General features: G+C 38.3%; 3 protein-coding genes across 3 annotated transcripts in view; all 3 read right to left on the bottom strand.

The window, feature by feature from the left end:
- The window catches only part of LOC135077963 (connectin-like), a 360,246-nt gene that overhangs the window by 203,928 nt on the left and 128,497 nt on the right, over positions 1-27,821 (bottom strand). The window lies entirely within an intron of this gene.
- LOC135078291 (uncharacterized) lies at positions 930-3,858 on the bottom strand. The gene is made up of 2 exons (XM_063972889.1): positions 1,333-3,858; positions 930-1,094 (listed from the first exon to the last, which is right to left on the bottom strand). Exons 1-2 carry the CDS (start codon positions 3,856-3,858, stop codon positions 930-932), a joined length of 2,691 nt encoding a protein of 896 aa, XP_063828959.1.
- Positions 4,593-27,821, bottom strand: part of LOC135077965 (acyl-CoA:lysophosphatidylglycerol acyltransferase 1-like) — a 542,351-nt gene continuing 519,122 nt past the window's right edge. The window contains exon 6 of the transcript XR_010258552.1: positions 4,593-4,773. The gene's annotated coding sequence lies outside the window, so the exon portion shown is untranslated. The remainder of the gene's footprint in view (positions 4,774-27,821) is intronic.

The raw sequence follows: 27,821 nt of genomic DNA, 5'->3' as shown, positions 1-27,821 counted from the left end.
TTCGGTAATTACACCAAGTACCCAATGCAAAGGCGGTACATTATCATTGCCTATTATTACAACCGTACCTAGTTCGATTGAACGTTCAGGTGTGCACCATTTCTGACGAACTTGCAGCGTGTGCAAATATTCGAGGCGCCATTTATTCCAATATGATAAAACAAGCTGGTCTAAAAGTTTCTTGCGGTTGGTTAAAGTTAATTTTTCATCTTTCAGTTCTGTTGAAGGCAAGTAACGCAAAGGAGTGGACATTAAAAAATGTGCTGGTGTCAAGACGTCCGGATGTGGATCAGCTGATATCGCTACAAGCGGTCGAGAATTTAAAATGCATTCAATTTGCACAAGAACTGTTAGAAGTTCTTCATAAGTAAAAAGTTGTTTACCTACAACACGGTACATATGCGTTTTTATACTTTTTATATTCGATTCCCATATACCACCAAAGTGTGGGGCGCGGGGAGGGATCATTTTCCACTCTATGCGATGATCAATTAGCATTCGCTTAATCTCATCTTGAAATTCAATATTATTTAATACGTTATATATTTCGTCGAGCTGGGCTTTAGCACCGACGAAATTGGTGCCATTATCTGAATACATAACAGATACTGGACCGCGGCGAGATATAAATCTTTTAAAGGCGGAAAGGAACGCATCTGTGCTAAGATTAGAAACTAATTCTATATGAATAGCTTTCGTAACTAGACAAATAAAAAGACAGATGTATGCCTTTTGAGAATGTTGTCCCCTTCGTCTAGTGGGAATGAAGCTAATAGGACCTGCAAAATCAGTACCAGTATGTACGAAAGCTTTAGCATCTTGAATGCGAAATGCGGGTAAATCTGCCATTTTGGGAGATGGATGCTGCGGGTTCAAGCGGAAACAAACATTACATTGTCTACAGCGGGCGCGTATAATAGATCTGGCATTTAATATCCAATAGCGTTGACGAAGAATAGACATGAGCAATCCAGGTCCAGTATGACAATTAGCGGTATGATAATGATCGATAAGAAGTTCAACGACGCGGTCACGTTTGGGTAGAAGCGCAGGATGTTTGGCTTCATAGGGAAGGTCTGATTTAGACAGTCTTCCTCCAATGCGAATTACACCGTGAGGGTCTAAGAAAAGTGATAAGCCACGGAGATGCTTCGAAGGCAACTCACCAGCCTTTAACAATTCGATTTCTTTGTTAAAATGAACGCTCTGAATGCTTTTGAGTATAAAAATCTCTGACGCATTTCTATTGGCTACGAGCTCATTACTCGGCAACCTTTTTGTGAATTTCAGAATATAATAAAACGTGTTTAGAAGCTTATTCCAGGAATTAACGTGGTTCGATATTTCATCAATTAAAGAAGGCTCAGAAGGAGCAGCAACAATAAGCGTATTGCTTTTATCTTTAAACTCTGGCAGAGTTTCACTCTCTAATGGAGTAAATATATCGATAGGCCATTCATTGACAGGTCTTTGAAGCCAGACTGGACCATCCCACCATAATGAATGAGAAATCAGCTGAGAAGGTAACATCCCTCTAGATATACAATCACTGGGGTTCTCTTTGCCCGACACGTGATGAAAACAATGAGGCGGTAAATTTTCTTGGATTTTGGCTACTCTGTTGCTAACGAAAATAGACCATCTATGAGGAGACGAATGTATCCAAGAAAGTGCTATCGTGGAGTCAGAAAAAGCATAGATTCCTACAATTGGAATGCGCTCGGATATTCTCTCTTGGACTACTCGCACAAGTTTCGAAAGAAGTAAAGCAGCGACGAGTTCCAAGCGTGCTAGCGTTTGGATTTTACTTGGTGAGACTTTAGATTTAGCACATAGAAGCCTGACAACAATATTACCTGCAGGGTCAGTTATGTGTAAATAAATACAGGAACCATAGCCATTGAGACTAGCATCGCAGAAAGCAACAATGTTTACTGCGCAATCCAAGTTAACACCTATATGACGCGGAATACTCATGGTCGAAAGAGTGGGCAAATCTAATAGAAAAGCAGCAAAACGATTTTGAATGGATTCCGGAGGCACTTCATCCCAGTCTATCTTGCTTAACCAAAGTTCCTTAACCAAAATCTTGGCAAACAGGACGACGGGAGCAACTAAGCCGAGAACGTCAAATAAGCGAGCAACCAGAGAAAGAATACTGCGTTTTGTACATTTACTGTCGACTGCGACAGTAGTGAAGGAAAAATTGTCATCAGCAGGTTCCCAGGACAATCCCAGTATTTTAAAATTATTATTACCTGTATCAGAGAAACTGACAGGTGAGCGGTGTGAGTCTGGAAGAGCCTCAAGCAGTGCGGGAGAATTACTTGACCATTTGATAAGATCAAAGGACCCTAACTTGAACAAATCAATTAAATCGCGGGATAAATTAATTGCGGTCGGTACATCGGGTAACGAATAGACAAAGTCGTCCATGAAAAATTGAGTATTTACTACTTTAGCAGCATCAGGGAAGCGGTCGCTATGGTCGTGCGCTAACTTGCGTATCGTACGCATAGCTATATAAGGACTTGGTTTGAGTCCAAAGGGTAGACTACTAAATTGATAAGTGCGTATAGGTTCTTGAGGATCGAAACGGAAGAGAATTTTCAAATATTTGCGATGGTGTTCATTCACACTTACGCGAAGAAACATTTGTTTTACATCAGCAGTGACTGCAACAGGAAATATTCTGAAGTCTATTAGCAGTAAGAATAGGTCAGACTGTAAGTTCGGCCCAACGTAAAGAATATCGTTAAGTGACAAACCAGATTGAGTTTTACAGCTGGCGTCCAACACGGCGCGAGCGCTGTCCTTTCCAGCTTTAAATACAGCGTGGTGCGGAATGTAGTAACCCTCATCTGAGTCTGCCTCGGGGGCTTCAGATAAATAACCTTGTTGAATATATTCATTTATGGTTTTATTATAGTTTTGACGTAAGCCATCCACTTTGTCAAACTTTCGTTCAAGCATTTGAAAACGTCTATAAGCTACGGAACGGGAATCTCCCAATACAGATGGGTCTTTGCAGAACGGTAAGTCGACACTAAAGTGTTTATCCTGGTAAATCACCGAGGAGGTAAAAATATTTTCGCATTCTGCCTCATCTGGGCTAAGAAAGCTTTTAGAAGGAACCTCTTCTAATTCAAAGAATTTATGTAAACTTGATTCTATTTCAGTGTGCGGAAGTGCGGTAAAAAATGCAGTCGAGTGCGTCGGCAATTGACTAGAGTGAGCCGGTACGTCACCCATAAGCACATAGCCAAAACTAGTAAGTATAGCAGTAGGCGCGCGTGAACCTGATTCCACCTTATTCCCCAAATAAATATAAGGGAATAATTGAACACCCAATACTACATCAATTTCACTAGGAATGTTCCAGGATAAATCAGCAAGCGGTAAGTTATTGAGGTAAGTCATATCCTCTGTTATATCAACATAATTCGCGGGAAGACGATCTGTGATGCAGTCGATCACAAGAGCGTAAATATGATATTTATTATTCGGATCAGTACGAGATTCGATATCAAAATAAGTAAAACCATGAACAGGTCTCGAAGACTTGCCAACGCCTTGCAGGTAAGAGTCATGCAATTTATTAACGGGCAAGTTCAATTTATTACAACAATCTAAAGTTATCAAATGATTTTGTGAACCATTGTCTATCAAACAGCGTACAATCTGTTTATTTTTATTAGCGCGGTGCGATGCAAATACTTGAGCGGTGGATAATAATATGGTAGAACTCGGTCTCACCTCCGAAGTGAGAGTAATAGAAGCATCATTCATATTTCGTTGAGTTGGAGTAGTACTACTGCACTTCTCTGTGCACTGTGGCGCGGTGTTTACGGCCGACATTGTTTGTGACGCGGCAGAGGTAGCGGGCGAATATTTTCGCGGTGCGGGCACGTCAAAATGAAGTAGCGAATGATGTCGCTTGCCACAGTTATTGCAAGTGTGTTGTGAATTGCATTTACTTGCAGTATGAGAAACACTAAGACAGTTAACGCAACCGCCCTTAGATTTTATAAATTCGAAGCGTTTTTGCGGGTTAAAATTGTCTCGAAATTGAGAACAAGAATACAACCTATGGCACAGAATAAGTAATAGTACAGGTACAGAAGGATTACTCCGCAAGACGATTTAAATAAATGCGAGTCTTCCTACGACGCGATACAGTGGAATTCAGCTCGCACAGCACTACGTACCTACAATTTTATTCACCTACAAGTTTTCTCTCTTTCTATCGCGTGCCTCTGAACTCTTCTTACGCTGTTAGGGTTGCTGTCTAGTGAAAAAATAATTAATCTACTTATTTGTAATGAGGTACGTATGTAGATTGTAGGTAAAGTATGCATTCATTATGGAAAACCTTGGGAAAGGCCTTTGTCCAGCAGTGGACGTCATTTGGCTGAAACGAACGAACGAATTCTGAGCAGTAGTCATGGTAGGTTAGGTCCCTAATCCTATACTATCCTAAGAATTATTGATCTACATGACCAACATACCTTTCAGCATCTTTAGGAAGCGAAAAAAAAAGATAAATCCGGCAGATTTCTTTTCGAATTTTAACACCCGTACGCCGCACAATATTTCTTTCTCTTTATGTCCATTTTTAAATAATACTTCGATCATAGAATTATAATCATACTACAACGCACGCCAGCGTCCTGACGGGCGCGCGCGTGACACTCGACTGATATAATACCCGCCGGCGGGGCGCTTCGCTGTAGGTAATTATCGGATGTACCGCGCGGAGTGAGCCAGGCCTGCCTATGGTCAGCTTTGCATAGAATACACTGACTGGTCGTTTGAGTTCGCGGGTGCGGATCGTTACTAGAAACGAAAGATTTATAAGTGTTATTATTTTGCGGCGCGTCCCGATTATTATTATAATAATTATTTTTACGGGGTTCAGAAGCAGCGGTAGTGTTGGAACTACTATTATTGCGAGTTCTCTCTAATATTTTAACGCGGTCTTGAATAAAAGATATGAACTGATCACACGTAGGTATTTCTTTATCACCTACAGAAATCTCGAAACTCTGAAGCGTTTGAGAATCAATTTTCCTCAAACTACATTGCAAAATAATAAAATCTGCTAAGTTTTCAATATCTAATTGTTTGAGAGCTGCAATAGATGAAGATAACTTCTCAACAAATGGATTAAGACTCGCAGCGGTACCTACACATGTTTTAATGTCCAGGATGTTATTGACGTAGTGAACACCCAGACTACGCTTATCTTGGTACTTTTTGACGAGACTATCCCACAAGATATTATAAGTATCGCCGGTAGGAACGATACCTGCGGTCATTTTTAGGGCGCTGTGTGTCAATTTACTCATCAAATATTGCACACGTTGTGAATCCGTCAGCTGTTTATTAGAATGTACGTTAGTGCGGAAGATTTCATAGAAAATAGGCCAATTTTCAGCCTTGCCGTCGAACGAAGGCAGTTCGATTGGTGGCAGCTTAATATGAAAGGAACCATTTTGCGAATTAGTAGAAGGCGACGTCAATAACAACTTATTGCGCGCGTATTTAACGCTTGAATATAAATCTTCAAACGCGCTGAGCGAACTATAAGTAACGGTAAAATTGGGGTTAATTTCAAGTTGAATTTCGTTTATTTCATCTAGTATCTGTTCAAACTTTTCATGTAATTCAGAAATGCTTTCTGATTCCTCTAAAAACTTCTGATTCAATCTTGAATCAAAATTGGAAATATTCTTCGATGAATTGAATAAAGTATTTATTCTTTCGAATATTGATTCTTTTTTGGAAAGCAATAATTTTAATTTCGAATTTAATTTCGTATTTGCCATAATGACAAAACAGCAAAATACTATGAAAAAATTAGTGCGAAAATAAACAAATTGCAGAAAAATATGGCCGGCGGTGTATGAACGTCACGTTATTTGAAACGAAAATAAATTTAAATTATGCGGGTTAATTATTTGAAAAATAAATAAGCTGGAATATCCGGCTCGAAGGACCAACAAATGGTGTGGCGTGTAAATAGCCACACCAGGAATAAAAAATTGCGGGGAAGAAAGATGATGCGGGGGTCGGCTGGTGACTCCAAACAACTCAAAAATACAGCTGCATAAAACGGAAACCACCAACCTGCGGATCAGGAGACGGAGACCAGGCTTCGAGGGTCGACCCGTCGATATTTCTTGCGGTTTTGATTATTTCAATATCTTCAGCAAAAATTCAGCGGATTTTTCACATTGACTTCGTTGACAGACGTTCCAAGACAACATAGAGTTTTTTCTTCTTAATTTCTATAGAGGTTTTCCGCGAAGGTTGGCTCCTGCGAAGGTGCTGGCCCCGAATCCGATAAACAGATTAGTGGGAAACCATCTCATGCAGCTAGATAATTTGAGAGTTGGAGCCACCGAAGAAAAGGAAGAGAAGAAAGTTGGACATAGGCCCAACCAAATAATGTATTGTATAATCCCAGATACTGCCGATTACAAGTAGAATATTAAAATTGTTTGGTGTTCTAAGTAATATAAATACAGTGGTAAATATTTCTATCCATTCTACAGAATATATCAATTGAATTGCCCGTGTGAATTTCTGTATCTCACAGAAAATCTTTATCTCTATTTTTAATTTTTCCCTGGGACTCAAAACTATATTTATGCCTTTCAGTGGTTACGAATGAAAGAGTTACATACATCTATTTTTACAAACTTATCATACATAATTTGAATTTTGTTAGGAATAATAGGATATTTTCACTAATGATAGGTACACCGTAAGAATGTACGTATGTAAACAGACACGCCTGGATGTGTTTCGCAAATCGTAGTCATTCAGTGGTGCATTTGACGTTTAAATAATATTCAATATGTATGGAAATGCAAATAAATCTATATTGACTGTGCACTATAAAATTCATTACAATGGTAAGACCGCCGATTTCATTTAAATTGGTTTCAATATTTAAACCGTTAAGCTGCAGAATATTACAACGTGTAAACAATACTTTTTATTTTTAATTAGTATATTTTAAATTAAAATAAACGCTTAATTCTGCAAGCATCAGTAATTATAATTACAACAATAATTGTATTCAATAAAATGTACCCAACTTGCCTCACTGAAATACACCAAATACTGTCTACATTTTCCTACATAAAAAACTTCATACACTCCTAAAAATACAAATAAAATCTCTTTGAATAAATACACATTTCACAGAAAAAAAAACATAACTATATAATATATAATAAATACGTTAGCTGCGATCGGAGGATCGAAAAAAAACCGAATATACTTATAAAAGATTTAATTAGAAATTAGAAAATTACATGAAATACTTATAATTAAAACAAGATGAGACCTAATCGAAGTATGATTATGGAATGATAAAATAATGAACTACAGTTTTTAGGAAAATGTCGATTGACGTCACTTTCACTAATTGCACTTCGGACCATTGCACTAATGTAGGGCAGCAAGTCAGCGATCTTCATACTGGGCGACAGCGTAATTCCTCCCCCCTTAGAACGGCAACTATTTTATCACGTTGAGTGAAAATGTTGCCGGGATCGCGTCATGATGTTGCTGATCTCCGGAAGGTGCTGGATGCTCTTCCTTCTTTTTAGTCTGGCTATCTTTCCTTTTCTTGTTTAAGCGCCGGTATGCGATGAAGATTGCAAGTATACTCGCAGCAAGCAGTATCACATAAAATGGGATGGTTGTGTGATATACGTCGAGTGGGATGTCGGTGATATTGATCGGGGCTTCCATAGTGATCTTGTCCTGGATTCTGTGTAGTCCTTGCAGGTCAATGGAGTTCAAGTTGATGTGGGATGCTATCCTGATTTGCTTCTCCGTGTCAGATGGGATTTCTGTCAGCTTTAGGGGTTGTCCTCTTATTTCGTCGTTGTCATTGGTGATGGTGAACTCTGTAGTTTTAAGATGACAGCCAACAGGAATCGTAATGAGGTAGCTTCCTTGAAGTGTGGTGTAGTCTCGTCTCCCGCAGAGGAGTTGGACTTTGCTGGGTTGTGGAAAAGATAAGACGTAGTGTTGGTCGTCCAACTTTTCCATGGCTTCTTTCTTCAGGGTGACCGTAGAGAATTCGCAATTTTCTTTCAGGATCTGGTTGACGATGAGCTCGTTGATGCAATCAGGTTTGCTGCGTAGCTGGTGGTGAGTAGCGTCTCCACAGAGATACCAGTTGCTGAGCTTCGGACATTCTGTCTCTATGTACATGAATGAAATCTCGTTTGTTGCTAGGAAAGGATAGGTCGGGATTAGGGCCTGATTATTTCTATTAGGGACTATGGATAGATGATAGAAGCTATATGTTTCCCTGGATACTATTGGGAATTTATATATGAAAACTATCTGATTATCGGTATAGTATGAGCCTGGTTTAATGACATCATAATATTGCCTAAGTTCAAGATTTAATACTTGTTCATTTCCATAGATATTCTTAAGTTTAATTATCATAGATCTAAGAGTGTCCACATCGATCATAGAGTGGTGTGTGCTTGATGCACGGATAAAAGCTAAACTGTTTTCTAACCTAATTAGTTCCTGAGCAAGGTCTTCAACGTTTTCGCTTATTATAATTAAGAGTTGAGCAAGTCTGGCATAATTAACTAAACTATTTTCGTTGTATACATTGCTTTTCAATATTAATTCAATAGTTGTATTAATTTTATTCTGGTTATCTACAATTTGTGTCAAAATTTTGTCATGTTCGGATATCCATTCCTTATTAATGCTAATATGGTTATTAAGTTCCGAGACAATTTTATCTTGGTTACTTTTAAGAAGATTAATGGCTTTATTGTATTTTATTGCATCAGAATGGTCCAGATTACCAGTTATGCTTTTTATAACGGATCCAAGGCCATCTACAATACCTCTTTTAACGCGGCTGGGTTCTAATGATTTTAATTGTACTGATACTTTGCCAAGCTTCTCAGTTAGATAGTCAATTTGAGTCTCATAAAGTAAGTGTGTATCGTTAATAAGTCGGGACTTGTAACTCGTCAGTTGGGTTTGTAGGGAGTCGACTTTTTCTTGGATGAGGTCAAGTTGAACATATTGTATAAATGTATGATGGTGAGTAGTCAATCTCATGGGTCCAAGTTTGTGGGGTAGTAGTCCTGGTCCGTCAGCCAAGCTCTCAAGTTTTATCTCTTGAGACCGAGTGATCCGAAGGATCATTCCTAGTAGTATCCTGTAACAAATTAGCTGTTTTAGGGATACGTTTCAAGCGGTTTTTAGCTATGGGACCGCGTTTTTTTGATGTGTAAATATGAATGGGCAAATCTGCTAATACTGTATCCTGAGTGTAGCGAGGGGCTACCTTTTGACGTTCAGCTAAAGGATTTTTAATAAAAATTTGTTGCTCGGGAGCATATTGTACTTCAGGTTCCCGGTTTTTATTTCTATTCTCTATAATGGCTGTTCTGTCTACTAGGGATTTGTTGTTAACTATATCGTAAACTATCTTCATTCGGTCCCTATGATTCTGAAGGTATTGCTGTAAAAGGTGCTCAGTTATGTCGATATTTAGGCAGTCTCTAGCGTCAAAATGTCCAGTAAGTAAGTCAAATGGTCTGCATTTTGTGAAACTATGTATGGAAGAATTGTAAGCTATAAGCGCATATGGCAAAAGGTTCACAACGGGTTCGTCCTTGTGCTGTAGTTTCAGGAGTCTTAGATGTTCTAGGAGAGTCAGGTGAAATCTCTCAATGTTACCATTATCGTTAGGGGAATGGGCTAGGATTCTATGGTGGTTGATCTTGTGCAGTCTAGTAAATTCTAAGAATAACTGATTGGTGAATTCAGTACCATTATCTGTTACTAACGTCACGGGCACTCCGTGGTGAGTACAATATTGTAATAAAGCCTGTAGTATACTGAGGGCAGTACCGTCACGCAAATGGTATGCTTGACCGTATTTAGTAAAGACATCTATAAAGGTGACATATTTTTCACTTTGTACCGTGAATAGGTCCATATGAACTATTTCAAAGGGTTTAGTTGCAGGAGGCACAAGATTAAATTGAGGTCTAATAGGATTTCGGTCGTATTTGCCTTGACCACAGATGGTACATTCGTTAATAAATTTAGTGATTTGGTCTTTCATCTTGGGCCAGTAATATTTTCGAGATAAGGACAAATAACATTCATTGATGCCACGATGGTTAGTTTTGCCATCATGGTAGTGACGAATTATCTCCTGCTGGCGGAGATATTCCTTGACGTTTTCTATTTCTGATTTAGTTAGTACTAGGTTCATTGAAGAGCCCTTAAATTTGTCCTGTATTATGGGGATAATGGAGTACATTGCGAGAGCGGGGCTAATGAGGAGTCCTGTCTTAACTTTGGGGTTGATGTATTCCTTAATAGCATTTACTAAGTCTTCTTCCAAGTTTGTTTCTGATAGCTGTATACTTGTTCGTGTGTGTGTGTCAAATGGTTTGGTCACAGTGGGTTTTCGTTTAACATCATTAACTATAGTGAGATGTATTTGCCTGTTGAATTTATTCAGGGGTTCGTCAGTTATCGGGATTTCTAGTATCGGGTGTTCGTGGCTAGTATGTACAGTCTCAGTGGAAGAATTAGGTTTAGAGAGGGCTACCTCGGTCGGGTTGCCTAATAGGGAATTAAGTTCGTCAATTTCTTCCATTAATGATCTAGTGTCGCCTAGATGAATTTCTATTCGTGACAAAGCATCGGCATTGGTGTTAATTTTGCCTTTCTTATATTGCACTGTGAAGTCGTATTCGCTCAGTCTCAGTCGCCATCTAGTAAGACGTGAATTTGGTTCTTTTAAATTCATCATCCACTCAAGAGGCTTGTGGTCAGTCAGTATCCTAAATTTTCTACCAAATAGGTAGGGCCTAAAATATTTCGTAGCCCACACTATGGCCAAGAGTTCTTTCTCGATTGTGCTATAGTTAATTTCGCTATCATTTAGTGTTCGAGAAGCGTAGCACACAGGTTTATCGGATCCTATAGGACCTTGGGATAATATGGCTCCAATAGCCACGTTTGAAGCGTCTGTTGTAAGGTTAAACTCTTTAGTAAAGTCAGGATATTGAAGAATGGGATCATTGGTGAGAAGGGTCTTGCATTTCTCAAAGCAATTTACGTATTCGGGAGTAAGTAGTATTTTTCTACCCTTTTTTAGACATTGAGTCAGAGGCTTGGTGGTACGTGCAAAATCGGGAATGAATTTTCGGTAGTAACCGAGAAGTCCAAGGAATTGTTTAATTTCCTTAGTGGTTTTCGGGATTGGATATTTTTGTATAGCGGAGATCTTGTCAGGGTTTGGTTTAACACCGTCCCTGCTGATTACATGGCCAAGGTAAGCTGTTTCAAGCTTCAAGAACTCCGATTTGTCCATCTGAATTTTAAAGTTGGACTCTCGAAGTCTTTGAAATACTTTTTCCAGGTTTACCATGTGTTCCTGGAGGGATGTGCTATAGACAATAATGTCATCGAGATACACTAGGCAAATATCGTTTTGGAGGCCTCTGAGGACGTTATCCATCACTCGCTGGAATGTGGATGGAGAGTTTTTAAGTCCCATGGGCATTCGAAGGAATTCAAAATGTCCATGCTCGACATTGAAGGCCGTTTTAGAAATATCCTGGGGATCCATCTCCACTTGGTAAAAGCCGCTGGCCAGGTCAAGTGTGGTGAAATACTGGCATTTCCCTAGCTTGTCCAAGACGTCATTGATGTTGGGTATGGGATATTTGTCGTTAATTGTCTTTTCGTTCAGTTTGCGAAAGTCAACCACGAGTCGCCATTTCTGTTTGCCGGACGCATCTATTTTCTTGGGCACCACCCAGATGGGTGAGCTCCAGGCTGAGTCGGAGGGTCTGATGATGCCCTGTTCCAACATCTTTCCTATCTGAGTCTTAACTTCCTCTCGATGAACAAAAGGATATCGATAGTTCTTAGCGTGCACAGGGACCTCGTCGGTGGTCCTGATCCGGTGTTTAATCTTATTTGTGAATGTTAATTGCTCACCGTCAATATAAAAAACGTCCGCGTAGCGAGAGCAAAGAGTAATTAAGTTGGCTTTTTCCTCTTCGTTCAAATGCTCGGTACGTAAGCGCGAAATGACGTCATCAGCGCGCGACGCTGGCTGTTGAGTGCGAGTGCACTCTATATTAAATAATTCAGCGTGCGCGGGGCTATCAAGTGAGAATATTATATCGTTCGCCGTGGTGTTTTCTATTTCTAAGTAGCCACGGTTATTAGAGACGGTTGTAAGGCACTCGTGAATGATGCAGTTACAAATTATCTGTTCCGGGATGAGCGCTTCGCCATTAGCCAAATCTAAGGGAACCTTAATTATTTTAGAGGACATTGCTGGAATAATATCCTCGTAAAGGTTCACGTTCCGTGAATTGTACATATGAATAGGGTTTGAGGCAAAACGGGTCAAAAGTTGGCTTTCTTTTAGATCGATTCGAGCTTCCCATTTACTTAATAAATCTAGGCCGATAAGACCGTCGAAGTAATCGTGAAACCGATATACAAATAGCTTCATATTATCTTTATCAAGAAACTCAGGAAAACACGGCAACGTTATAGAGTAATTATTTCTACTAGTTGCGTGTATGTTTGTCACTTCAAACGGATCAAAGTTTAAGGGATAATTAGCAAAGTATTGCTGAACAGCTTCGGGACTTATGAAGGATTGGTTTGCACCTGTGTCTATTAATAGTTTAAGAGGAGGATGAGCTATTTGAATGTACGGAAGTTGCCTCTGTGTTTGAAGATTAACTTCTATCTTTGCTTTTTTAATGTCGTGATCTCCTGAAAATCCTGCTCAGCATGGCTAGTACTTGGCTGTGGTTGATTTTCATCAGTCGTCTGGTATTCGTCAGTCGAATTATAATAAATTAATTCGGGAGTAGACTCGGGTGAATCGCTAGTATAATAATCGCAATAGTAATTGTAAACTGGGTCATGATAAAGGTCGTAGTTATTGTAATATGAGTAGCCGTCGTCGTTTGTCAAACATTCGTTCACATTCATTTCTCGGCTTTTAAAATAGTTTGTTGGAGGTGGGTTCCCTGACTTAGTCCAGTCATGTCCAGTCAACATTTGGGAATGCGGCAGTGTCCTTGGGGTGAAACGTTGGACACCACTCATAGGTTGAGGGGCTTGAAACTGTGGTTGATTGTTTCGGGGTGGAAGGCGAAACATATTACTGCGGGGGTTGTAATTAGGAGGTGGAGCACTAAACATCCTCTGAGTATTCGTTGGGATACGCATGTTAGGTGCGCCTGGTGCTGGGAGTTTGAAGGGTTGAGGCGGAGGCCTCATGGGCTGTTGTCCTACGGGAACAGGCCAGTTGGGCACTGGCATCGGGAGATTATGCCGTGGTGGCGGAGCAAATGAAGGCAGGGGTTGTGTTGCCAATTTAGGGGTGGCATGAATCTTATTGGGTTCGTTACGTTGTTGGAGATACATTATATTGAGTTCCTCCTGGACGTATTCCAGGGCTTTCTCTATTGTAGGAGGGCGCATACAGCGTATACGGGATCCCAGGGGCTCTTTGAGTCCACGAACGTATGCCTGCATGGTGACCTTTTTATAAAGATCCCTTTTAGCCTGTACAGTCGTAGGTACTGTCTCGTGTAAAGTCACGTAAGTCATTATCGTACTGAATAAAGTTTGGCAATGATCGTAAAATTCTTGCGGCGTCTTGTTACTTTGAGTGGCTAAAGAGAGGTCATTGTACAGAGCCGTTTCGTCCCGTTGATCGGAAAAGTTATTGATAAGGGCAGTACGAATACCTAACCAACTATCAGGTATCCCGTTGGAATTGATTGTGCATGCAGCGGGTCCTGTTATTTTATTCAATATGCCATTTATTAAGCAAAGATTGGAAAACTCACTGCCTGGGGCGTTACTCAAATATTTTACTGCTAACTGATCGCAAACGTTAATGAACCTTGTCAGAACGTTGGGATTCCCATCGAAATCCGGGACTAGGCGGAGGGCCTTGAATATTGTGTCTGGTTCGTGAGACATTTCGTCAAACGAGTTATTTAAACTTTGATTTAAATCTATATTTCTACTATTATCTAATTGACACTGGCGAGCCTGACGGGATTCAGACTCGCGGAGACTATTGGCTCTAGGGTGATAAATCTTGAAGTTGTAAGATTAACACAAAGGATAATATAAGGATCTAAAACACTATGACAAAAGGAAAGCAACACGAGATCAATTCAAGTGTACTCACATATATTTCATTCTGGTTCTCTCCGTGAATCGAGTTCTGGATTCTCCTCCTGGTCTGCAGCAGGTCCGTAGATTCAGGATACTCGTTGATGGAATCTTGATAGCTTCCCGGGCGACTCGCGACGCGATTTAGAAAGATCTACTCTCGCGAACCGGCCCGCGAGTATCCTACCGACTGCGCCAAATACGTTAGCTGCGATCGGAGGATCGAAAAAAAACCGAATATACTTATAAAAGATTTAATTAGAAATTAGAAAATTACATGAAATACTTATAATTAAAACAAGATGAGACCTAATCGAAGTATGATTATGGAATGATAAAATAATGAACTACAGTTTTTAGGAAAATGTCGATTGACGTCACTTTCACTAATTGCACTTCGGACCATTGCACTAATGTAGGGCAGCAAGTCAGCGATCTTCATACTGGGCGACAGCGTAATTTAATAATAAATAATAATAAATGTTTGGACAATTTCACACAGCGCCAGCTAGCCCCAAAGTAAGCAATTTAATGCTTGTGTTATGGGTGCTAGCTTAACGGATATACTACTTATATACTTTTTTTTTAAATACATACATAATATACATAGTAACACCCAGACCCGTCACAGAAATTAAAATTCATCATTTCAATTTCTGTCCGGCCGGGAATCGAACCCGGGACCTCTCGGCATAGTAGTCCGTTCTTAACCACTACACCAAACGGCCTTCGGACTAACTATGTAGAGGTATTATGACAATAATTACTTTTTTGTTTGCATTTTTACTATTACTATCATTTTTCAGCTTGGTTCAACCATTTACATAAAGCTGAATAAAGCTAAAGCTGTCATTTACAATCCAGCTTTATAGTTTCTTGGTATGGTACTACAGGCACACAGAACGGAACACTAAATAGAACAGTCTAGAAGTCTATTCCAACTAACAAAAAGAATTGACCTAAAAGTGTTAAGTTTAAATCTTTGACGACAATATTTCCTTTTGTTACAAAGATATCTTTGACAATTCGTACGGACTTAAAAGGAAATAGTTGTAGCTAATGTAGATAGTTTAGCTGCCAAGTAGGTCAATTTCTTAGCTAATTCTGAAAAGCTTATATCAAGCGAATAACTATTTGTCAGATAATTCAATAGTCACTTAAGTTTAATAGAAGACCAGCTGTGCACGACTTCGTACCCGTGAAATTAATATAGTTTGATTATACTTAATATTTCCCGTTTTTGCAAGATTTTTGTTTTACTACTCCTTCCCTATTAGTTGTAGGATGATGTTAAATGCCTTAAGCCTTCCTCAATAAATGGGCTATCCGACACAAAAATATTTTTTCAAATCGGACCAGTAGTTCCTGAGATTAGCGTATTTAAGTAAACATATGTTTGTTTACTTAAATACGCTCTTCAGCTTTATAATATTAAGTATAGATTTGTGTGTCCTGTTTGGTAAATTCATGACCATAATGTAGCAGTATAATCTCTTAGTGGCTAGAGATGTAAAGTCTCTCGAGGGTTTTAGGGTACATTTCCATACGGTACTCATTAAATAGGATAATGCTTTTGATTTTCCGTTATATTAGAATGTTTCTAGCTTAAATTAATCTGATTTAGCGATAGCAAAACAGTCTAGTCCCAAAGGGCAGGATTAATTAGGTATAGGTACGACAATTATATCGTTGCCAGCTTGTCCGCCAGTAAATATCCAACTAGTAAAGTTTTTGTCCCAGGTAGTACGGGCTCATAATCTGCTGACTAACATTAAAAACTTCTACGACTTTAGAAAATTAGCGGAGTAAAATAATTTGGGTAGAGCACGTCATATTCGTAGCTCGTAGAGCTAATGGCCGTTGTGACAGAAAAGTTCTCGAGTGACGACCACGGGGCGGAGATAGAATGTGGGTATGCCTCCCTGTAGGTGGACCGACGATCTGGTGAATATCGGAGGAAATAACTGGATGCTGTCAGCGTAGGACCGGTCGTTGTGGAAATCCTTGGGGGAGGCCTTTGTCCAACAGTGGATGAAAATAATGTCATAGGAAATCAAGTTCGTTCGTTCGTTTCAGCCGAATGACGTCCACTGCTCGACAAAAGCCGGGGAGGATTTCCACAAAGACCGGTCCTGCGCCACCCGCATTCAGGCACCTCCCGTGACCTTCACCAGATCGTTGGGACCTAGTGGGAGGCCTATGCCCACACTATGTCTTCAGTAGTAAATTAGTGCTTAAAAGTAATGTGTAATTTAAAGACTACATTATCCATTTCCTGTTCATGAATCAGTTTAAGAGCCATTTTACATTTTCGTGCGAATTTCTAAGATTTTGGAAGCATGAATTACTATCTTAAGCAACACCCAGAGATTATTTAATAACTGCGAAAGATAGGTCAATCCTTGGTGTTGACCATTAATGAAACGGATTTACTAAAACTCTTTTGCTTAATTCACAGTGCCCCATCTCCCACAACCATTTTACGGAAAAATTGCCGCAGACTCATTTTCAAAGTCCTGTATCTATTATTTATGCTCATATAATAAGCTTAAAAATATATAGTAATCATCGGACATATATTCTTGTAGTCCATTAATGAAATAGATTCTTGAATTTCATTACCATTATTGAGTAAAATCTAAAAATAATTTGGCAAATTTCAAGATTAACGTCACATTTTGATCGTGGTTTTTGGTTTTAAAACACAGCAATAACTGCAATAAAAGTATCCCAAAATAAAGAATATTCATTGTAAAATTGATTTCTACAGTTATTGTTTAAATATTAGTAACCACTTTGTCAAAATATTGATGTGAATATCAGTATAAATTACAATGCGCAAGCCGACATCGATTAGTATGGCGCGAGCGCCCGTCAAGGCAGGACCTGTGTCATTTTTCCCGCCGTGACGTTTACGTGCGTTCGTGTCGTGAAGCGGTGATTTGTACGGCGACCAAATACATTTGATACTATGCCGAGAGGCTGTTTCGAGTCGGCCGGCCGAGCAGAAATTGAAATGATGAATTTTAATTTCTTTGACGGATCTGGGTGTAACTATGTATAATATGTAGATACCATGTATTTAATTTAATAAATAAATGATAAAAAAGTATATCCATTATGCTAGCACCCTTAACACAAGCATATTGGTTGCCTACTTTTGGACTAGATGGCGCTGTGAAATTGTCCAAAGATTTGTTTATTTATTTATCCGCTTTGAGTTTTGTTTCGTGAAGAAGAAAAAGAAGCGTTTTGTTTCGAGATCGAAGCTTTGTTGTTAAATCTATACTAATAAAAGAGGAAAGATTTAATTGTTTGTTTGTTTGGAGGCAATAGGCTCCGAAAAAAAAATATTTCTCGATTTAGAATCCTATTTTTTTTCTATGTAGGCTATAAATTATTTTCAAAAACTTTAGTCCAAAATCTTTGATAAAATTCGACGTTTAATAAATAAATTAGATAACATATTATTAATTTCTTTTTTTCAGTACGATTTTAGTACTTGTTTTTCAGAAATTCTACGATTTAAGTAAACTTCTAAAGTGTTTATATTTTATGCATAATTTTTTAACTTCTAAAATATACATATATCCTATTGATAGATGACGTGCTTCGTATTTTATTAAAATTATTAGGTACCTGACTAGGTTAAAAAGGTGTGGAATGTTATTTTGGAGATAACTTGGTTCCATAGAAATATAGAGAGATGCTAAGTAATGCGCTGAGTTCGAAACTCAGTGTCGTATTAGAAATTCACACACACAAAGAAATCAAATTATGTGCTCATTATCCACTGCGGTATCAGTATTCAACGTTCGAATAATATTTAGTACTATGCAAGCAATAAATAAACTGTTTACATAATGACGTCGCTACTGTCATCATTGCTTTCACAGCAATCCCTTTAGTTTCTGTGATCTGTGCTTGTTTCTAAGTTGATATCAATGAAATATTCCTTAGTACTTTTGATTTAAATTATTTTTTTTTATTTTGACACGTGTTTGAAAAATCAAGGTCAGATTACAATAAAATAACAAGTGAAAACGTAACATTGCATTGCAACTCGCAATTTCGCAATATTGATGAGGAGATTCCATTGGAAAGTCTGTATTCATTCCTAGGATTCCCCTAACACCATCAAATTCAAGAGAATTCAAGAGAGTGCAGTTTCCCATCTCATGCTTAGGGACCACGGTTTAAAAAAGTGTGGTTGCATAGAGCCTGCAACGGGCAACCGCGTGCGCAGCTGCTCATACTAATTTTCGATACAAAAGCAAGTGTTGGCGCCCTCACGAGTTTTAGCGGAGTTCCATATGGTAGCGGGAGTAGACTTAATGGAAATCTATGCTTCTCCGACGACCAGTTGTATGTGGAATACTCCAGAGTATGCGCACACAATAGCCTGGTGATTTTAGCACCTGAAGGAAAAACAAAAAACATTGTTTACAAAGAAATCTGCGGCAGGTTTAGTGTTTTAATTTTGTTTTAGAAAGATCTCATAATTTTGTAAGTATTCAAATATTTAAACATAATAATTTGTAGATTTTATATCAAAAAATATAATCATTTAACAAAATTAATTTTCTTAGAATATTTTAATTCTATTAGAACCATTTTCCACTTCATCGCAGAAGAAGTCGCGGGCAAAAAGCTAGTATGAAATATGTAGTATTGCCCGCGGCTTCACCCGCTTGAAATTTAGTTTGTCACAGATCGTCATAAATTATAGCCTATACATTGTTATTCTGGTCGACGCCAGGGATGGATGAGCGTCGCTGTCGCTGGCGACAGGGTCTTCTGGTTCAGGGTTCATGGCGTAGGTCTCAGGCAAAATGAAATCCACTCGTAGAAATTAATAAACTCAGTGTATTCACGAAAATAATTACACACAGCACTAGAGTCGTATCGGAACTGAGTGAACCAAAGGTCTTGCGATAGGAACGTCCGACCCGAGTGATAGTTGAACACAGACTGCCTAGTACTGCTGTACTGTACTGTAAAGTTTCATCAAAATCTGTTCAGTAGTTTTTGCGTGAAAGTGTAACAAACATCCAGACATCAACACAAACTTTCGTATTTATTAATATTAGTAAGACTAGTAAGAAGTAAGATAGTAAGATGAATTATTTTAGTTATTTGTTTACTTATAATAATTTTATTTATTTATTTCTTAGCTCTGTCTGATAAAATGGATCTGGTGGAGATGCAATGGCCACTTCCGTAACAAAACAATAGAACCCTATGGAGTTTGGGCTTGTGTGATTCGCCTTGACGAATATTTCGTATCCAGGGTCCGATGATGGAGCTGTAAGGGGGCAGATTTTTTTTTCACTATGTGACTGTCTTTATTTTGTACTTAATATATATTTTACATATTATACCTATTCGTGTTTCATTATTCGTATCCAGGGTCCGATGATGGAGCTGTAAGGGGGGGCAGATTTTTTTTTCACTATGTGACTGTCTTTATTTTGTACTTAATATATATTTTACATATTATACCTATTCGTGTTTCATTATAAATCGAAATATAAAATACTTAATAAACTCTATTAAAAATTTAAATTAATTTATCAAGTTTGAATACCTCATTCTACCTTAAAATTAATAACTTAAATCAAGTCTTAATACGGTCACGGCTCAAGATTTTTTTGTCCATTTCAGCGTTCTTTTTACTCTTTTGACGTTGCGTTGACAGCTTTTACCTAAATTCGCGCGGAATATTTTTGTGAAATGGCTCTTAAGCGTATACTTCTTACATAACCTAAGACGGTCCATTAATCAAACACCAAGACCCGCAAGTTGTGCCGTGTTGAACATAATTTTGTTCGTATCGTAGATCATGCCGAGTCGATATGCTTAATTAATTACAAACCAGAGGATTAGTTCCAGCCGTTTGTCACTGTCGGGTCAAGACGGAGACCTGGTAAGACAGAAGGAAGGATGCAGTGGATTCAGGATTTGAGCACCTGCGAAGTTTAAAGTAGGGATGAATGTAAGGTGCTACTTGCATTCTTCTTTATTGCATAGTTTTCTACAGACAGAGGCCTGAGCCTCTCCAAAATTGCGCTGAGGTTTACATTGCTCTTTTGCTTTTTGGCATGGTCCTAAGAAAGCCTAGCTTCCTCATCAGCCAGATAGTTTTGACCGTTACGAATCCCTGGCCGACAAGCATTTCAGGGTAGCTGCCAAAGCCACGATGACTCAAAATTCATGATGGTTCAATATTCTTTTAATATGCCGGGAGCAACTTTTCAGCTTTTATAAAAATATAACGAAGGTATTGCGTTCACTGACTCTTAAGTCCATAAGATTAATTCATTCAGTCTACCTCTTTGTCTCTATGACGTCATTAATTTCCCTGCATCCAATCTATTTGAGGGTAAACACGTATAAAGAGTAGACAGGGGATCAAACCTATTGCATCCTCCTCCATTACGCAGCTCTGTGTAAACAGCGCCTTATGATGTGTGACCGGGCCTTAAATGGGCCGGGATGAATTGTAGCGCGTCAGTTTGGTGTTTCATTATTTAGCTTGGAGCGGTTGTGCATCCATCTTCCTTGGATCGGGGAATATGGAAATAATTTCTGATGTACAGGGATGAAAGTTGTTAATTCTAAAGTTTAGGTTGTGTTTGTCACTTAACCACTATCTTAAGGCTGGATTGCACCATCTTACTTTAACTTTGACGAACGTCAAAAATCTGTCAAACTCCATACAAAATGCACCGGTAATCGTTATAGTTACGGTTCAAGTTATGTGGTGCAAGTCAGCCTAAAATAAATGAAATTGTATTTGTTCAGTTTAATGCATGGTTGTTAAAAAAGAGACAAAAATATTTCGCTAGGTGAAAAAAGATTAAGGAAAGAGGAAAAAAGATGACACGTGTATAACAGGATTTCTATACTTAGATAATGCGTGTCACAGTTACTCTTCGAAAGGTATGCTTCATTGTCTCCTTTAACGTCTTCTAGTACCAGCGAATTCAGATATAAAAAATCAATTGTTACCGCGGTCTCATGCGACCACTTAACCTAAGCGCAGACCACCAAAATTTAGTTGGCCGATAGATGGGCCCGATTTTAATTTGTATGAAGAATCGGCCGATACCAAATCGGTGTAATGTGTGCACTTTCATACATGCCCATACTGATTAACAGCGCGACCCAACTATCGGCCAACTAAAAGTCGGTGGTCTGCGCCTAGGCTTAGGGTACCACGAGTTAAAGTATAATTTAATACATAACAAGAAGCTAAAAAAAGAAAAAACGCTTATGTCGAGTCCATCCCTTATCCAGCAGACGACAACCGCAAAACGTTCGAGTTTCATTCCCATCATGTCACGTTAAGGAAAATTCGGGCGGCCATAAACAAAAGTCATAAAAAAGCGATCTGACATTAATAGATGACATCAAGAAAACGAGAGAGAACCATCGCTCAAGCTCGGGACAAATTAGAGGCGATGAGATAATGAAACGAAGGTCAAAGAAAAAGTGACGGGATAAAGGAATATGAATATAATAGAGACATTTTTGATACAATTATTTTCATAAAAGAATTCCATTGGTATAATGAGAGACAATTTGGGGATAGATTGCGGCGCGCAGACGGGAATGCTCGATTCTCGTTTTCGGTTTCGTTACGTAATCGATTCGACGGCTCTTCGTTTTAATTTTGCTTCGAGATTGTGTGTTGAGGCCATTGTTGGACTAAGAAAGTTGTTGTTCAGGGTAGTACTGGTAATTGTTAACCCAATATTCAAAATTGTTCTAAATTACCCATTGTGAGAGATTGAGATATTCTCATTAGTCTGGCTTTAAAACGTGGCAAAGTAACTACTAACACACACAGCTCTCAACGTTGTCAGATGTCACAAACAGTTTGTGACGTAGAGAAAGGGACAGAGATAGAAACAAACAACGAACTAAAATTGCCAAAACGCAGCTTAAATCTCTTTTTTATACATTTTCCATGTTCCAACATTTAGCACGTTATCCAAACACCCAATCTCTAACACAAAACGACAAAACATAACAAATCGGACAAGCGCTCCCGATAACGATCCTAGTTCCCATTACCAAATTGCAACAGTCCAAATGACAAGGCAAATATTATATCGCCATCTCAACAAGATCTATCATATGACGTCACACCAATCGCAGAAAAAGCCCGAACGTTTGCGCGTATGTGTAAACACGGCCGCGCTCTCGTCCAATTTTGACAATGATAGATTTTTTCCGAGCTAAAAATTTAATGAAATGGATTCCACTGTTCGACGCGCTTATTGATAGCATCTCTGTCGACCTAACAAAGCCACAGAGGATTTACGGGCAATAGAACATACGGATATACGGAACCGTAAAACGGGCTATGTGCATACATTGAGCGATAAAATAATAAAAGCGTAATTTGATGAAAGAGATATTTGCCGACCTACTTGTTCCGCTGAAAGAATCTTGTATGTGTCATAATTTGTTGCGTTCTAAGAAACGCTGTATTAAATGTGTGTCGCTTGTGGATAATAAATATGAAACGTGTTTTTTCATCTTGGAGTGGGATTTTTGCTATACATACTTATTACTTACCTCCCCCTACTTTGTGCGACAAAAACTACCTTATAATGTAATCAACGTTTAGATTCAGGATCAGGATAGTATCAGTAGGTAAGTAGTAGCTTTGCCATAATAAATTCTAATGGTAATTTATTTTGTAAAATAAGCCTTTATGAATATTGCGTAGGAAACAATGGAAGAAAATGTTTTATATCTAAATAGGTACATAGTCTATCAACAATGAACAGATAGCGGCAGACCAAGCTAAATATGGGATCGTATACCATTGTAATAGAATTTATTTTGCAACAGAAAAATGATATGCTATCGACAATTTTTTTTATCCACAACGAGGAAGCTCTTGGCCTGTATCTCACCTGATAGTAAGTGACGATCAGGCCGAAGGTGGAAGCAAGCTTCACCCGGAATCCTCAACCACGGAGGAACTGGCTATCTTACCTAACTGCCAAAACACAACAATGCTGTAATTTGTAGGTACGGTGTTGCTAGACTTTTTTTAATGCATAACATGGCAGGTTCATAACCACAATCGAACCTGGTGTTAAGTGGGGTGCAGTCTAGGATGGTACATCTGCCCTGTATGTGCCTATTCACTCTCGCCATCACGTTTTCTCATTTTCGCCTTGTCTTGCAAGTTTAAATATTTCCAGCTAGTTCGACAAGGCAGCTAACGAGAACGTCAGTGAGAAGCGCCGAACTAGAGCTTAAAGCTCGAGTGACGGGGGCTTTTTTCGTCAATGGCCATTTTCTTGAACTTAGCGAAGTTTTTGGTAGTATTTTCACGATTTTTCTTTGAAATGAATGAAAACTGAAGTTTCAGGTATTTTTATCCGCAATGAACAAACAAATTTTAATGTTAGCAATGATGAAACATCTACGAAACACTGTTATTAAAATTGATAGTTGAAATTGGACTAAAAGCCATTGTAATATTTTTTAATTGGAAAGCATTATTTACAGATAGCATTTTAATATTGAACCATTAGTAACAATGCCATTAGTTGCGTTAACTACGGAACAAAAAACGGACTTAAAAACACTGTTTCGTAGAATTTTTGAAATCATAATAAAATGTCCCAATAATAAAGGTTTTGTAGTAAATTTTTAGCGTAAAGAAAGGTCATACAAAGAACATTTTATATTGCTAAATGCGAGTAAATACTTCTTCACTGTCATAGTCTTCCTCGACTTCTAAGCCCACTGCTGGACAAAGAACGCTACAGTGAGTGGAGAACGGCTTTCCACAACTTTAGTTAGGTCATCGGTCCTCCGTGTGGGTGGCCAGAGAACCTTTGCTAGCCCACAAGCTGACAGTTGTCAGTTCTGCGAGGGATGTGACTGTTTGGTGTACGGCTTGTCAAGGTAAACAACATTGTGACATCTTGTACGCGTTTGCCATATTAGCTATTTTGAGGTCCTGTCGACGAAAGAGGTAGGAACACAAAATCTGAGTTTTTTTTTTTAATTTAACGCTAAAGGTGTATGGTTTCCTGATATAAGTCAATTTGAAAACAAGTCATTTTCATCTTTTGGGTTCATAATAAAATATTGTGTGCTCTCCCCAAGTCATGCCACAGCTTTCTACACATAAATCTACCCCCCCAATAAATCTTCATTCAGCAAAAACAAAATAGAATAGCTCAAAGCTATTACAGATTAATAATAAACGACGAAGTCCCAAGTACACCCACAAAACATTCTTCAAAAAATGAATGCATTAACTTTCCTCCATAATAAATGTGTCACGCGAAAAATGTTAACATAATTCAAAAGGCCATTTTGAAAAGAAAGACACAAATCAGGCGCGCCCTTCGCTTCGGAGGGTTCAAAACAAAGCAGATTACCCCATCACGGGTAAATCACCCCGCAAGCATTAGCGAATCGGGGAAATCTCAATATCATGAGTCTTGTCTCGGGTGATTTATGTTAATGAAAACAGCGCCACCTCGCGGTGCAGATTGGATATTAATAACGGATCAAGTGACGCCTTTGTGCTGTATGTGGCAGTCTTGTAAGTATGGCCCGTATTGATAAGGTGAACCTGTTTGGAGATAAGTTGCTGACGTCATAATTATGTGGAAAGACGTCATCTTTTTCTTTTCTAAGACTGGGTTGCACTATCTTACTTTGCTTTAAAAAACATCAGAAATCTGTCAAACTCCATACAAAATACACCGTTTATCGTTATAGTTACGGTCAAAGTTAGGTGATGCAACTCAGCCTAAGTTCTCTTTCATGGTACACAATTGATATTTTATGGCGGCCTTAAACAAAAATTCGTTAAAGACTTTTTAAGACTTTAGACTAAATAAATAATTCCACTTTTCAACTTTCAATTGAGTTGCGGTAAGAGAATTTAATTTTCTATTTCGATTATTGATGGATATCGAATGATCGTAACCCAAATAAACAAATCGGTTGATTGGTTTTAATCCCTAGCAAACAAAAATAAACAAGACAACCTTTAAGTTTATTTTTCATCTTTAACTTAGATACATAAAAGAATTGCGACAAGCTTATATAGTACGATTATTACGAGTATAGCCATAACATTTTTAAAAAAGTACGGGCCTGTTTTATTAAGTCCCTGGGCTGTCTCTGATTTTTATTTTGTTTCAATATTTTGATAATACGAGTAAGATTTAAAAATATTTTACGAAACAAATATTGTAACTTAACTTGTCTAATCTTCACATTGCCGTCTCACAATACCTTAAGACTAACTTGATAGGGCGATACTAAGAAATGATTTTCAGGCGTGAAATATTACGGGCACAGCCAGTCTCCATATGAGGATCGTATTATTAATACAATGTATGAAGACACTTCGGTAACTGGGCTAAGAGTCAATTAATCAACGAAGTGAAGAGTGTTTTGTTACGTTCTTGCATTGTCTTGTAGTGGCTTTGTATTGGCGGATATAATACATTGATTGGAGTGTGAAATGTGTGATATTATTATGTGTTGTAAATAATTATGCGCCACAATTTATTACGTATTTTGTTTCTTCTCTGTCCATGATTATTTTAATCATCAGCTGCATTCGATGCTACCACGTTTAACTTGATGTCTGTATATTAGCACCTAACAAGTACTTATTCGATGGTTAAGGCCCAGTTTTTCGATTCTTAGTTGAAATAACTAATTGTTAAATATTGCTACTAATGGTTAAATAATAACAAAATGTAAACAAATAGTTAAAAATGCTGTCAATGTCAAGCTAACCATTGTTCGAAAAACATTTTTTTCTGATATTTAACCACTTGTCATTTGACATCTGTCTAATTTGACCATTGGTTATTTTAACTACGAATCAAAAAACCGGGCCGTAGACCACTAAAATACATTGGACTTGTAAAAAAACATTCAAGCAAATTAAGAACCTACTCTTTTTTAGGTCTGTTAAAATTACGAAAAATTCCCCTCTTCGTCCTTCAACTTAACTTCTTCAGAGCAATAATAGGCCGTTACTCCACCTCCAACAAAGTTGAGGCAAAGGCTGAGAAAACTTAAATATAACTAAAGATCCTGCTTTACGCTCATCCTTCTAATCCAATCCAGTTTTTATTAGAAGTTTCGCGTATAAATCTCGAAAGTTACTGCTTCTGTGCCGGGTTGAATACTTTTAGGATAAGATCGCTGGATAAATGTCTGCTTTAGGTGAATAAATCTTTGGTTAAGTTAAAGTTAATTTGAGTTTTTTAGCGGGGAAACTTGCCCACTTTTTAGAATCAGGTCAAACGCAGATGTGCACGCGTTTATCAAAGCATGAAGAAAATACAAAGATACTAGCTGACCCGGCGAACTTCGTGCAGCTTATGTTTATCAAAAATAGTTAAATAGAGCATATACAATACACACAATGCAAACGTGGTCGCTCCAAGCAAACTTGGCGGCGCACTGTGGCAGACGAAGTGAAGAAGATCGGCAAGACTTGGAGCGAGATCAAACGCGAAGCTCAAGACCGAACGCGATGAAGGACTGTTGTGGACGCCCTCTGCCCCATCTAGGGGACATAGGATCTTAAGTCTTACTAGTCATATACAATACGAATATCCTCCCTTACCTCTCGTCATCCATTTTATATAAATTATATGTATGTATTTATGTATATATATTATAATATTTTATGTATTATATTGTGTACATTTTTGTAGCTTTTTAGCACCGCCTACTCAATATCTCTGTTTTGCTCAAGGTCAGCTGGTAGAGAATGACTTATGGCATTAAGCTCGCCTTTTTGTACTGAACATTGTTGTGTGTGCAATAAAGTCTTTAAAAAAAAAAAAAAAAAAAAATAAACAAACAATTGTGATTGTACCTATTTATTACCCGGTCAGTCCTACTTCTTTTTCTGCTCTGATTGTAATAAAGCTTAAATAACTTACAGCTGTAACCATAACACCTGAGACTTTTCCAACTTACAAATCGAATAAATAAGGATATTATGAAATGCAATAAGAATATTAACATAATACAGCGGAGTTATCTCAGAAGTACGAAACTTGGAATGATATATGAATGAACTTTCGCAAAACATCAGATAATGTGTATTCTTTCTTTCAAGAGCTTTTCACGTATGTTGTTTGGAAAAAGTTGGTGAAACATATTTATGAGATTATACCCGGCCTGTTTTAAATAAGATTGCATGATGTTTTGTTTGGGACTGGGGAAAGTAGAATAATATTCTGCTACGGGTGTAATAAAACTTTTCATTTAATAATATTTTGCCCTTAGTTTTACGGGCGATGGAGCGTGCTATGCTCGGAGTTTCCCTGCGTGGTCGAATCAGAAATGAAGAGATCCGTAGGAGAACCAGTTGAGTGACTGACATACTCCGCATATCGCTAAAATCAAGTGGCAGTGGGCGGGGCACATAGCTCGTAAAGCTGATGGCCGTTGGGGCAGGAGGAAAGTTCTTGAGTGGCAATCACGAGCCGGAAGACGTAGCGTGGGCAGGCCTCTCACTAGGTGGGCCGACGATCTGGTGAAGAACCAGTCTT

This window comes from Ostrinia nubilalis, chromosome 14 (genome assembly GCF_963855985.1).
Source record: "Ostrinia nubilalis chromosome 14, ilOstNubi1.1, whole genome shotgun sequence".
NCBI classification, from domain to species: Eukaryota; Metazoa; Arthropoda; class Insecta; order Lepidoptera; family Crambidae; genus Ostrinia; species Ostrinia nubilalis.
This window is presented reverse-complemented; position numbering and strand designations above follow the sequence as displayed.